General features: G+C 42.2%; 1 protein-coding gene across 1 annotated transcript in view; it reads left to right on the top strand.

The window, feature by feature from the left end:
- SPRN (shadow of prion protein) overlaps nucleotides 1-14,507 on the top strand; it is a 31,764-nt gene extending 17,257 nt beyond the window's left edge. The window contains exon 2 of the mRNA XM_073596931.1: nucleotides 7,303-14,507. Within this exon, the coding sequence (XP_073453032.1) occupies nucleotides 7,313-7,720 (408 nt within the window). The 5' untranslated portion in view covers nucleotides 7,303-7,312 and the 3' untranslated portion in view covers nucleotides 7,721-14,507. The remainder of the gene's footprint in view (nucleotides 1-7,302) is intronic.
- The last annotated feature ends 476 nt before the right edge of the window (nucleotides 14,508-14,983 follow it).

The following is a 14,983-nucleotide window of genomic DNA, read 5'->3' as shown; positions in this document are numbered from 1 at the left end:
ATAACTAATATCCTCCAGACCCTTTATTAGCTTTGTTGCCCTTCTTTGTACTCACTCCATTTCCAGTACATCCTTCCTGAGGACTGGTGCCCAGAACTGGACAGCATACTCTAGGTGCGGCCGGACCAGAGTCTTGTAGAGCGGGAGAATTATCGTTTTATCTCTTGCGTTGATCCCCCTTTTAATGCATGCCAATATTCTGTTTGCTTTATTAGCAGCAGCTTGGCATTGCATGCCATTGCTGAGCCTATCATCTACTAGAACCCCCAGGTCATTTTGCATCCTAGATTCCCCCAGAGGTTCTCCCCCCAGTGTATAGAATGCATTCATATTTTTGCCACCCAAATGCATTATTTTACATTTTTTTACATTAAACCTCATTTGCCATATAGTTGCACACCCCATTAATTTGTTCAGATCTTTTTGCAAGGTTTCTACATCCTGCGGAGAAATTATTGCCCTGCTTAGCTTAGTATTGAGTTGATAACTTGGATGGGGTAGGGAATTATGGGATGCCCAACTTAAAAAAAATGTCCAGGACTAGAACTATGAACAAAAGGGACAATTCCTCCCTATTTACAAAAGTCCACTCTTCCTTCCACCTGCGCAAACTTGAATTTCTCAGCAAAACACCTGCTGCTCTCTCTTGAGGGAACTAACAGTTTTGTGTTAACTCAGAAAAGGCCTATTACAGGCAGGAACTCTCAGTCACTTGACAAAGCAGTGCAGTGAGCAAACAGCATGGCATTCCTCCTTCTGCTTCCCTTGTGGCCACTGATCCCAGCTCCACTTGCTTGCAGAAATTGCTAGCCTACCTGGCTGCCACCAGCCACTTCTGTCTGATCTTCTTCAGTCCTCCTGAATGACTTTCTGCCCCAGTCCTGCCCGACTGGCACACTTCCATAGAGATTTCCCCAGGGCAAGGATGAAGACTAAGCCCACTGCTACTTTCAGAGAGCACTGTTACAGCTGACAGTCTCTTTCCTTGTGTTGTCCCTGCTCAGTGCTGATCTCTACTCACTGTCATTTGCACTGTCCTGCTGCCTCTCCTGAAGGTTCTCCTCCAACTGCCTCCTGTGGTGGGATCCTTCTAGGCCAGCTATTCCGAGCCTCCAGCTCGAGGTATCACGCCTCCCCGGCCGGGGGTTCCCTCAAGGGCCACCGACAGCCTCTCCTCAGCACTCCATCTCCATCTTCTACCCAACTCTCGAGCTGGAATGGCCCGTGTCTATTTATGGGGTTGTCTCTGCCCCCTGCCAGGCCACTTCTGTGGATTAGCTGAGGTCCTATAAACATTAATGGCAGCTCCTCCTAACCCCTGCCCTCTAGTTCTAGAAGGTTCTCCAATCTTCCAGACACCAGGGGGTGGCCACAGAGAACTGCCAGGATAAGTCACCCAGTCCTGAACTCTAGTGAACCTTGACCCAATTAAAACTCACAGGCTTTAAACATAAGTCAGGAAAATGTTCCTACACTGCTACTAATAGTAGCACACACTAGAGGGTGCTACAGGAAGATAACAACCAGACAGCAAGTATGTCTTTAGCAGCCATTGGTCAGTCTTTCTGTCTGAATGGAGATGTGTATAGGGTAGGGTCAGTATCCTTGCCACATACCAAAACCCAAAGGTATGGATTGATACTGAGGTTACTGTGGTTACTAAAAGGCTCACTGCCCATACATACATTTTGACAAATATGCCTTTTCAAAGTAGGTGATTTGATATGTTGCACTTGTTATCAGATTAACCCGGAGTTATATTTCTATCTCTTAATTCTTTTTCTATGTCTAGTTAAAGTGGTTGTATACCCACTTTTTTTATTTTTACCTACAGGTAAGCCTATAATTAGGCTTACCTGTAGGTAAAATGAATATCTCCTAAACCTGTACGGTTTAGGAGATATTCACTTTGCATGCAGCTGCTGACGTCAGCGGCGCATGCACTGTGAATGCCCAGGTGAAGGTCCGGCAGACGCTGCTGGACCTTGCAGGGAAGAAGTCTCCCACATGCATGAGCGGGAGTGATGTCATCGTGGCTCCGGCCACTCACAGCGCCGGAGCCGCTTACCTGGAAGACACGCCGAGGGGAAAATGTCAGCTCCCTCGTTGTGGACCGGCCTGCTATACAGGGACCTCGTTCTAAGGTAAGTATTTCATAATCAGCTAGTATGCGGTGCATACTAGCTGATTATGCCTTTGCCTTACAGGATTTTTTTAAACATTTTTTTTTCTCAGGGTATTCAACCGCTTTAATATACAGTATAGTCATTGTCCCCATAGGGTAAAAAATGACTTCAACAACTACCATATGGCTGGTGTTTGGCCTTACAAATATATAAACATTCTTTGAATAATGGCTTGTAGATACAAAGTATACCCGTATTATCACGATGTTTTTAATGAATACATTTACTTTAAAATAAGCCTGCACTTACACCCTGCGTGGGTGATCAGTTGTTATGTTGCTTTGCTTACTACAATTAAAACTATAGTACAAAAAAAAAAAAAAAAAAAAGCTTGCACTAACCCTAGCACCTCGGCTTTCTCACAAAATGTAGCAGATATAGACCCCAGATGAAATATAAACTTTAAAATCAAGATCGCATGACTAGCTCAGGGTTTATCTTTATTGTATCAAATTCTCAATTTTGAATTTTTTGACACATATAAACCAATAGCTGTCTTTTACAACATACACAACAGTAATTGTTGAGAGGGAGATATAGTGATCTATAAAATAATAGAATCAATTCCTTTTCCCAGGGAAAATGTTCATATGAAGGTTAGTTTTAATGTGAAGCTGTACTTTACCCATATGTCTGTGAAGACGCTTATTTGTTCAGCCCATTAAATAGCTTGTAAATAGGCGTGCGTGCAGGGTGTGCTGGGTGGGCCTGGGCACACCCTGATCACCCTGTGAGGTGCCAATTCCCCCACTTTCTACCCCCCTCTCCTCTCCTGCCAGCTGCTGCGGGGAATGTTTCAGAATAAAGAGCAGGGGAAAGGGCCAGCAAATATTTCATTTATGAACCCCTTCCTTTTATAAATGAACACAGTGAGTAATCTGTACTGGGCGCTCCTGTGTTCATTCTTCACTGAAGCATAAAAAACTGTTTACTATGCTTCAGTTTGTGAATGAACAGGATGCAGTTTAGCACAGGGCACTTCCCATTCATTCACAGTCCAGTGCAGCTGAGGCTGCAGAGAAATGGACTGGGGAATTTCTCTCTTCAATCTCTTTCTCTGTTTCAAAAGTGGGACATCTGGGGTCTGTTTAGAACCTTGATATGTTACCAAAGCCCCCCAACGGGGTTCCTAAAAAATTGTAAAAAAATAAATAATAATATTGTAAAAAATTATTTAAAAAATTGTAAAAAACAATACAAATTAAAAACTACTGACACTGTTCACTGCCCTACTGACACCAATCTCTGCCCTACGGCCACTGTCTACTGCCACTGTCTACTGCTCTGCTGATATCCACACATGTCTATTTGTGCTCTGGGGTGCACACCCTAATGGTATAGGCTACGCACACCAATGAACTTGTAGTGGGTAATCACATTCTTCACACAGCTACTTCAGTTCTAATGTGTGAGGTTAGATACAATTAGATACAGTGGGGATGAAAAGTATTCAGACCCCCTTACATTTTTCACTCTTTGTTATATAGCAGCCATTTGCTAAAATCATTTAAGTTCATTTTTTTACCTCATTAATGTACACACAGCACCCCATATTGACAGAAAAACACAGAATTGTTGACATTTTTGCAGATTTATTAAAAAAGAAAAACTGAAATATCACATGGTCTTAAGTATTCAGACCCTTTGCTGTGACACTCATATATTTAACTCAGGTGCTGTCCATTTCTTCTGATCATCCTTGAGATGGTTCTACACCTTTATTTGAGTCCAGTCATACACCTGTCTATATAAGACCTTACAGCTCACAGTGCATGTCAGAGCAAATGAGAATCATGAGGTCAAAGGACCTGCTTGAAGAGCTCAGAGACAGAATTGTGGCAAGGCACAGATCTGGCCAAGGTTACAAAAAATTTCTGCTGCACTTAAGGTTCCTAAGAGCACAGTGGCCTCCATAATCCTTAAATGGAAGATGTTTGGGATGACCAGAACCCTTCCTAGAGCTGGCCGTCCGTCCAAACTGAACTATCGGGGGAGAAGAGCCTTGGTGAGAGAGGTAAAGAAGAACCCAAAGATCACTGTGGATGAGCTCCAGAGATGCAGTTGGGAGATGGGAGAAGGTTGTAGAAAGTCAGCCATCACTGCAGCCCTCCACCAGGTTGGGGGTTTATGGCAGAGTGGCCCGACAGAAGCCTCTCCTCAGTGCAAGACACATGAAAGCCCGTATGGACTTTGCTAAGAAAACACCTGCAGGACTCCGAGATGGTGAGAAATAAGATTCTTTGGTCTGATGAGACCAAGATAGAACTTTTTGGCCTTAATTCTAAGCGGTATGTGTGAAGAAAACAGGCACTGCTCATCACCTGTCCAATACAGTCCCAACAGTGAAGCATGGTGGTGGCAGCATCATGCTGTGGGGGTGGTTTTCAGCTGCAGGGACAGGACGACTGGTTACAATCGAGAGAAAGATGAATGCGGCCAAGTACAGGGATATCCTGGACGAAAACCTTCTCCAGAGTGCTCAGGACCTCAGACTGGGCCGAAGGTTTACCTTCCAACAAGACAATGACCCTAAGCACAGAGCTAAAATAACGAAGGAGTTTCTTCACAACAACTTTGTGACTGTTCTTGAATGGCCCAGCCAGAGTCCTGACTTAAACCAAATTGAGCATCTCTGGAGAGACCTAAAAATGGCTGTCCACCAATGTTTACCGTCCAACCTGACAGAACTGGAGAGGATCTGCAAGGAGGAATGGCAGAGGATCCCCAAATCCAGGTGTGAAAAACTTGTTGCATCTTTCCCAAAAAGACTCATGGCTGTATTACTGTAGATCAAAAGGGTGTTTCTACTAAATACTGAGCAAAGGGTCTGAATACTTAGGACCATGTGATATTTCAGTTTTTCTTTTTTAATAAATCTGCAAAAATGGCAACAATTCTGTGTTTTTCTGTCAATATGGGGTGCTGTGTGTACATTAATCACTTCACTACCCGGCCATAGTAAAATGACATCCACAGATGGGATCTCCCATCCTGGGTGGACGTCATATGAGGGCCTGGGCTTCCCGGCCGCCTAGGGGGCGCGCGCCTGCCGCGTTGCTCGGGACCCGGTGCGTGTGCCCGGCGGCCGCGATTGCCCGTTAACCGGGCCGGACCATGGATCTGTGTGTGTAAACACACAGATCCACATCCTGTCAGTTGAGAGGAGTACAGAGGAACACTGATCGGTCTCCTCCCCTTGTGCGTCCCCTCCCCCTACAGTTATAATCACTCCCCTAGGAAACATTTAACCCCTCATCTCCCCCTAGTGGTTAACCCCTTCCCTGCCTGTCACATTTATACAGTAATCAATGCTATTTTATAGCATTGATCGCTGTAAAAATGTGAATGGTCCCAAAAATGTGTCAAAAGTGTCCGATGTGTCCGCCATAATGTCGCAGTCACGAAAAAAAAAACGCGATCGCCGCTATTACTAGTAAAAAAAAAAAATACATTTTTTTTTAAAAAAAATGCCATAAATCTATCCCGTATTTTGTAGACGCTATAACGCTATAACCAATCAATATACGCTTATTGCAATTTTTTTTTACCAAAAATATGTAGAAGAATACGTATCGGCCGAAACTGAGGAAAAAAAATGTGTTTTTTTTTTAAAAATTGGGATATTTATTATAGCAAAAAGTTAAAAATATTGTGTTTTTTTTCAAAATTGTCGCTCTTCTTTTGTTTATATAGCAAAAAATAAAAACCGCAGAGGTGATCGAATACCACCAAAAGAAAGCTCTATTTGTGGGGAAAAAAGGACGTCAATTTTGTTTGGGTACAACGTCGCACGACCGCGCAATTGTCGTTTAAAGTGCGACAGCGCTGAAAACTAATAATTGGTCTGGGAAGGAAGGGGGTGAAAATGCCCTGTATTGAACCGGTTAATGAGGAAAAAAAATTAACTTAAATGATTTTAGCAAATGGCTGCAATATTTTATATTTAAGGTGGTCTGAATACTTTCCGTCCCCACTGTACTTTAATATTAGTGATGAGCCAGACATCCAGGGTTCAGATTTGGGGTACGTTTGTCAACTTTGAGTGATTGTAAAGGCTCCTGTGTTTTTTTTTTTTTTTAAATAACAAACATGTTATACTTATCCGCTATGGTTTTGCACAGAGTGCCCCCGAACCTAAACTTCTGTGGTCCTCCGCTGATGCTCTAGGCGCCTTCTCTTCTCCGAGTGCCCCCAGAGCAAACGGCTTGCTATGGGGACACTCGTGCAGGCTCGATCCCAAGCCAGGTTGTGTGCATCTATTGAATCACACAGTGTGGCCTGGCCCCACCCCCTGCTCACAAAAATCTTTAGCCTTTACAACAACTTTGATGAAATTTTGGATGTAAAGTCTGAATCCCACTGAAGTCAAGGGAAGCCAATTGTTAAAAAACAGTAATAGCTGTTTTCTAGGCTAATAGGAAAGGGATTCTTAGGCAAATTGCATCGGGGCGGGGTGGGGACGGGTAAAGGGCACTGCCCTGGGGAACGTGTGCCAAAAGAAAAAAATGTTTTAAAAAATTAAGTTTGGAGAGAGCAGTAATTTTAATAATGTATAAAGGGCAACATTAAAAATGGAAATTCCTTTAAGTAACATGCCCAAGGGATGTCCTGAACCTGCCTGTGAATTGGTCTGTACAATGTATATTGTCTGTACAATATATATTTATATTTAAAAATAAAAAAATGCCAGTAAAATTGCTGATAAATGACAGCTCCTGGCTGCTTCCTTCTGTTCACTTTATTCCAGGTATTTATGTAGTGCAATAATCAATGCAATTTTGTTTGGGTACAGCGTCGCACGACCGCGCAGTTGTCAGTTAAAATGACGCTGTGCCGTATCGCAAAAAATGGCCTGGTCATTAAGCGGGCAAATCTTCCGATCTGTAAGTGATCAAACAGCATGCTAACAGGAAAAATAACAAGCAAATTGAGAATTCCTTGTAATGCCTGTGGAAGATAGGCAGACCATAAGTGTATTAACAAACTATCTGTGGATGATTTGATCTCTTGAAATCAATGTTTTAGGTCTAGCTTGACAATTTTTTTTTTTTTTTTAGATTATATTGTTTGCGGTTTCCAATCTTTATGTTCAGAATTTTTATGCTTTATTCCCCAGCTATCTGAAAATGCGAATAAGTTCAGCTCTGTGTTGGTCAGTCCTGCTTTTAGTGGCACTTCTCACTCAAAATGTTACAGCCAAAGGCGGTCGAGGAGGAGCAAGAGGAGGAGCCAGAGGATCATCACGTGGAACATCTCGAGTTCGTGCAAAGAGCTCATCACGTTATGGTTCATTTAGGGTGGCTACGGGAGCAGCAGCTGCAGGCGCAGTGGCGGGAGCAGCAGCTGGAATGGCTGGAAGGAGAAGGTGGAGATATGATGACAGCTCAGAAGACAGGGTGCAGGGGGGTAACCGCACAGATGAAGGCATCTACAGCTACAGGGCATGGACCTCTGATGCTAAAACCCTCTCTGCAAGCCTTGCCATCACTTTGACCCCTCTTTTTACAACCAGTGTTAAGTTTTATTATTTCTAACAGCTATCTCTATGCCACAGGGCGTAAGCCGCAATGCTGAGGAAGTGTTTTCTTTAAACAAGCAGTACTCCAATTGTTTTGCCAGCAAGTCTATTCTGGAATATAGAAAATCTCTAGTTGCTAACCCTAGTTGCTAAGAGAAAAAAAAAATATCATCAGACAAAGATTATATGGTTCATCTATGTCAGAAAAACACTAACTGCATAAACTCAACCTGAAAATCTATTCACAATAAAGGCCGCAATTAAGTTCTTTAACATAGAGGAGGATTGGTCTTCTAGCCTCACATCTGAGTGCTGCTTTGGTTATGCTGGAGTACATCGGAAAAGAAAAATCTACACTCTGTAGCTTCCTTATTACCTGTTTGATTTATTTATTCTAATCAACAATAATACTCTCTTATATCCATGGAAACTCTGTTCATGTAAGGCATACTAATTCTGAAACCTTTTCTTTTTGACTACTAGCTGTGTTGACCAATATTTCTCACTGCCAACTTTTTTTATTAATGCTAAATGGAATATTCACCCCCACTCTTTCAAGTGTAGGTGTACAATATTTAAAATTTTTGACTATTTTGTGGCAAGGAATAATTTACATTAAAACAAAATGTTCTGGTTATGCAAACTGCCATGCGTAATGCACACAAATATTATTTAATAACCCTATGGGCCTGATTAACTAAACCATGAAGTGAGGTGTAACCCATGATCACTTCAAACAGCAGTCATTGGTATGGAAAGCTCTATTTTATACGTTTATATAAACCATTGTGTCTTACTGCATACAGTTTACTTAAACTATTTCTTTTTTGCAACTCTGTTGCAAAGTTTTACCGACCTGGAGATCCTGCTAGTAACAACACTTTCTGCTGCATGCTGACAAAGATAAGCCACTGCCATGCAATTAGCCTTGCAATTAGCAGCATCATTGTCAGCCAACCATGGATGCTATCAGTCAACTTAAAAAATGCACATGGTAGGCTAACAGTGTTGCTTCTTATTGTGGGGCAGTACCTTAGCATTGTCAGCCTGCAACAGGCAAAGACCTTCAGGTAAGAAACTTTCAACACCCAACAGATTTGGGTGACACTTTGCTTTAAAGCATGGTAAACATTCTTAGCTGACACATAAAATGTGTGATGATCATGTAATTTCAAATTGTAATCTGTTGTCCTGTAGGCACAGACTATAGTAAAGTAAATCTTCACATTCCTGTTCCATTTGTGTCAAAACATGAGGCATGCAGAAAGACACTGTCCAGGTTTAATGCATGACCTTTGCCTGTAGGGTCAGACCTGACACTTCCTGTGAATAAGTTAAATGTCCCACAATCCCTGGCTCTATCAGTCGAGTGCAGATGAGAGCTACACTATAATCAGATCTGACACAGACACAAGCAGATAGGGCATTCAAAGATAGCATGTGTGAACCCTCTGTATGTGTTTCATCACATTAGCTCTTTCACATTAGTGATGCAACAAGGGGGTCGGGGGGCAAGTCATGCATCTAGATGCTGTGCAACTTGGAACACAAGGACCAGCTAGCTGCAGCAATACGTGGACATAGGGGAATGGATCAACCATGACACTACAAACCGTAGCCAGAACACATGAGCCTATAATTAGAAGGTGAGGCAAACAAACAATACAGGGAATATAAATACACTAATACCTAGTAAAGCAAAAACATTAGGACGTGTACAATGCCTTTAAGATAACAGTATACATTGAGGCATGATGTCAAACACACTGAAACATATATTTAGGACACACTTTTATTCCCCTGCACATTTGGATGTGTGTGTGCAAGTCACCCCTGTTCATAATTTAAATCAGGCCTTACTATATATATATTTGTTATGATGCAGTAATAAATATGGAGTTGCAGCTACTACTGTGCACGTAAAAGGCATAGGGATCTGTCATCTTTTCTTTTAACCTCACATACTACTAAAATTTCTGAAGGTGCTCAAAAGATGTTGAAGTACAGTTTTCTGTGTCTATATAAACACAGTCCTGAAGGTGATTGTATGGTCAATGAATATTTATTTTTGTGTGCGCTTTCTTCCTTGCTTTGTTCCATGCTGCTGCCACATTCTTCATCAGTTTTCATCTTCTGGCAAGGAGGCAGTAGCCAACATTGATGACAGTTTGGAGGCAACTGGGGATAAAAGAAGTCCCAGCTATTGATTACTCCGGTAAATATACAGTATCTTACAAAAGTGAGTACACCCCTTACATTTTTGTAAATATTTTATTATATCTTTTCATGTAACAACACTGAAGAAATGACACTTTGCTACAATGTAAAGTAGTGAGTGTACAGCTTGTATAACAGTGTAAATAACAACACACAGCCATTAATGTCTAAACCGCTGGCAAAAAAAGTGAGTACACCCCTAAGTGAAAATGTCCAAATTGGACCTAAAATGTCAATAATTTGTGTGGCCACCATTATTTTCCAGCACTGCCTTTCCCCCCCTTGGGCATGGAGTTCACCAGAGCTTCACAGGTTGCTACTGGAGTCCTCTTTCACTCCTCCATGTCGACATCACGGAGCTGGTGGATGTTAGAGACCTTGTGTTTGAGAATGCCCCACAGATGCTCAATAGGATTTAGGTCTGGAGACATGCTTGGCCAATCCACCACCTTTACCCTCAGCTTCTTTATCAAGGCAGTGGTCGTCTTGGAGGTGTGTTTGGGGTCATTATCATATTGGAATACTGTCCTGTGGCCCAGTCTCTGAAGGGAGTGGATCATGCTCTGTTTTAGTATCTCACTGTACACGTTGGCATTCATGGTTCCCTCAATGAACTGCCAGCAGCACTCATGCAGCCCCAGACCATGACACTCCAACCACCATGCTTGACTGTAGGCAAAACAAACTTGTCTTTGTACTCCTCACCTGGTTGCCGCTACACACGCCTGACACCATCTAAACCAAATAAGTTTATCTTGGCCTCATCAGACCATAGGACATGGTTCCAGTAATCCATGTCCTTAGTCTGCTCGTCTTCAGCAAACTGTTAGCGGGCTTTCTTGTGCATTATCTTTAGAAGAGACTTCCTTCTGGGACAGCAGTCATGCAGACAAATTTGATGCAGTGTGCAGCACATGCTCTGGCTGACCCCCCACCCTTCAACCTCTGCAGCAATGCTGGCAGCACTCATACGTCTATTTTCCAAAGACAACCTCTGGATAGGATGCAGAGCACGCGCACTCAACTTCTTTGGTCGACCATGGTGAGGCCTGTTCTGAGTGGGACCTGTCCTGTTTAATCGCTGTATGGTCTTGGCCACCGTGCTGCAGCTCAGTTTCAGGGTCTTGACAATCTTACTATAGACTAGGCCATCTTTATATAGAGCAACAATTCTTTTTTTCAGATCCTCAGAGAGTTCTTTGCCATGAGATGCCATGTTGAACTTCCAGTAACCAGTATGAGAGATTGAGAGCGATAACACCAAATTTAATACACCTGCTCCCCATCATTCACATCTAATACCTTGTAACACTAACGAGTCACATGACACTGGGGAGGGAAAGTAGCTAATTGGGCCCAATTTGGACATTTTCACTTAGGGGTGTACTTTTATTGCCAGCGGTTTAGACCTTAATGGCTGCGTGTTGAGTTATTTTGACCAATACAGCAAATTTACACTGTTATACAAGCTGTAGTCACTACTTTACATTGTTACAAAGTGTCATTTCTTCAGTGTTGTCACATGAATAGCTATAATAAAATATTTACAAAAATGTGAGGGTGTACTCACTATTGTGAGATACTGTAATTGGAAAGGAAAGGGAGAGGTAAGATTAATGTGTTAATTACATTTCTCTATGCTGCACTTTACAAGATCCGGCTCTCTGAAACTGTCTAGATCCCAGCCTTACCGTTAGCTCAGTGCTTTCCAGTGCCTGTGATTTTATTCATGGAGTTATCAGCAATAAAAGGTGAACCTATATACTTCTTTTGTAGCGGCAAATTCCTTAAATAGCAGGGATGGGAACTAGAAAGTACATTGGCTATAAGCATTGGGTTAACACTACCACTGTACTCTGGGCACAGCTTCCAGAGTATTATCTTGGAAAGAATAGCACAGAGGTAATTGTAACTAACACATAAGGCTCCATGCACACTGGCTTAAAAAACGTTGCTTCTACAGGAGTTTTGTGTTCTGGCTGTAGAAGCAGCTCAATGTTATCTTATGTGTCCATGCACATTAGGCTGTTAAGAGGCATAGTTTGGAGTTTAACGTTTAAAGGCTGAAAGAAAAAACCCTTCTGGTTTGTGTTTCTGATTGGAGCAGAAAAAACGTAAAATTCTCCTAAACTTTATACAAAAAATGTTCTGTATGTGCGTTTTTTGCTCTCGAAAGAACAGACGTTTTTTTAAGCCCAGTGTGCATGGAGCCAAATGCCGCGTACACACGGTCGGACTTTTCGTCTACAAAAGTCCGACAGCCTGTCCGACAGACTTCCTGCGGACTTTCGGCGGACTTGCAGCAGACTTTCTAACGAACGGACTTGCCTACACACGACCACACAAAAGTCCGACGGATTCGTACGTGATGACGTACACCGGACTAAAATAAGGAAGTTCATAGCCAGTAGCCAATAGCTGCCCTAGCATGGGTTTTTGTCCGTCGGACTAGCACACAGACGAGCGGATTTCGGGGTCCGTCGTAGTTACGACGTAAAGATTTGAAGCATGTTTCAAATCTAAAGTCCGTCGGATTTGAGGCTGAAAAAGTCTGCTGAAAGTCCGGAGAAGCCCACACACGATCGGATTACCAGCCAGCTTTAGTCCGTCGGCGTCCGTTGGACTTTTGTAGACGAAAAGTCCGACCGTGTGTACGCGGCATAACACTTATCTGCTGCTGCCTTTAGCATTATATTTCTCCTAGAGTTCTACTTCTGTCTTATGATAAGTTTGGTAAATGAACCAAGCTCTATGTAGCTCAGTTCCAGGCACCACCCTCCTCCCAGATGATTCCATTTTTCCCTGGAGGCCTCTCCAAGTGTGTATTTCATGCTTTTGTTTGTATACTTGCTTTTTATAGATGTCTTCAGTATGGTCATGTGATACAAAGGGCCTTTTTTAGCTTTGCCTCTTTTCCTATGTTGGGAGGTCCATGCAGGGAATGATACCAACATGCTGATCTGCATCAATAGATTGAGTACAGGGCGCCATGTCAAAACCCTTTTCAGAGGGTGGGTCAACAATACCCTGGACTTACAATATATCCTCAGTCTTATGGTTTAACCCTGAATATTGAGAACATTTAGTGGCAAAAAAAAAAAATTCTGTTGGGTATTTTTTTTTCACTATTGTTGGGGTACCATTTAAAAAATGGCCAGACTTTGGCTTTAAAGAATACATGACCTATTTTCATTTAGGCTTAAAGAGGAAGCAAACTCTGCTGGTTTTTGGCTTTTTTTCTTACCTGCAAAGTAAAGGCATAATATGCTAGTATGCATCGCATACTAGCACATTATGTGACACCTGCAAATGAAGCCCTCGTCGTCCCCACTGGAGGCCGCATCCATCTTTGCCCGTCTTCCCTCCGGGTCTGCGGATTCCGGCTCTGTGATTGGCCGGGGCCGCCGTGATGTCACAGGAGCTGCCGGTCACGGCGCAGTGCTCTGAAGAAATGGCACCAGCGGCCGCTTCTTCAGACCGCATGCGTTGATGGTGTAATTGGCACAGTATATAGTAAATATCTCCTAAATAGTGCAAGTTTAGGAGATATTTACAATATCTATAGGTAAGCCTTACCTATACGTACATTAGAGGGAAGTTTACTTTCTCTTTAAAAAAAAAAAATGAGAATTGCTTTTGGTAGAAGTTAGCTTTGTTTTCCCTGCACCTGAGTCTTATAAGTATGAAATGGTGAAAGATATGCAGAATTTAGCTGGAGAAATGAAACATTGTATGTAAACCATTCCTGCCAAAAAAAAGGGGGGACCACCTAGTTATTGTAACCAAATATTAAGTCCAGGTAAAAGAGTCCCCCATCATAGCAGATAATTTGTACTGATAGGGTTCTAATTTGATATGTATGTTAAAAGTTGAAAGATGAATAAGGATAACCACTGCAGATATTACAGCAGTCTCAGGCTCGGTTCACACTAGAAGCGGCACGACTTGCAGGTCGCCTCACCGAGGCGACCTGCACACGACTGCCACGGCGACTTGCAAAACGACTTCTGTATAGAAGTTTATGCAAGTCGCCCCCAAAGTAGTACAGGAACCTTTTTTCTAAGTCGGAGCGACGGGAGGCGACTTGTCAGGCGGCTAGGTCGCCTGACAAGTCGCCCCCATGTGAACCGGCTCTTAAGGGACATGTATTCAGATCTCACATAATTTTAAGGTTCTCTTACATAGCCAAGTTATATTTTATTGTACTTTTCAGCGCTGTTGCCAATCCGTGAGGCCTGTAATTAGGTTGTCATGACAATCTTTTTGAGGTTGTGCTCAGCCTATATATTAAAAATATTTAATATTTAGAAACTCAAAATTAGCAAATCTAAAGACACATGAAGTACTATACATTACAATAATACAGAAAAAAAATTGGTTACGAATTCTCAAAGTATAAATGACAGACATAAATGAGGAAAGTAATACATTTCTAAAACTGCATTTTTGGTATGGTATATAGTCTTATATTGTGTGGATGTGTTCAACCTTTGTTAAACAGATGGTGTGCTTTACAGTAAATTGCTAAAAAGCCAAACTTTTTATCCCAAATATTGGTGGGCGTTTCATAATAAATATGTTTTGTGGATTTTGTTGTTCAGAGTCGTATTTTGCCATATTTTCTACACAATTACAAAACTTAACATAACTCCAAAATATTGTTGTTTAAATCGCTTCACAGAGAGGTAAGTGAATCCTTCTGTAGAGGAGAGTTATCAGAGCCCAAGCAGACAAAAAGCAGTAGGTACAATCTTCCATTATAGTAAGAACACATATTGATAATGGCATGACATATTGTACCTAGTGTATCCTTCAATTAAAAGGATATTAATGGATTAGTAGCATAGCTGCTTCGTACCCTGGTCCCTCAGACCATCTCACCCAGCTTTCCTGACTCTCTGGGCTCTCCTGGTTTACTCAGCCTGTAGTTTCAGCCTCCCTGCTCCACAGGCCCACTCCTTCAAAAAAAAACCTGCAAGACAAAGGCATAATGAGCTAGTATGCATCGCATACTAGCTCATTATGAAATACTTACCTTAGAACGATGCCCTGAAACACCAAG

The sequence above is a fragment of the Aquarana catesbeiana genome, linkage group LG08 (assembly GCF_042186555.1).
Source record: "Aquarana catesbeiana isolate 2022-GZ linkage group LG08, ASM4218655v1, whole genome shotgun sequence".
Classification (NCBI taxonomy): domain Eukaryota; kingdom Metazoa; phylum Chordata; class Amphibia; order Anura; family Ranidae; genus Aquarana; species Aquarana catesbeiana.
Note: the sequence above shows the minus strand (reverse complement) of the source record. Positions and strands in the feature narration are given on the sequence as shown.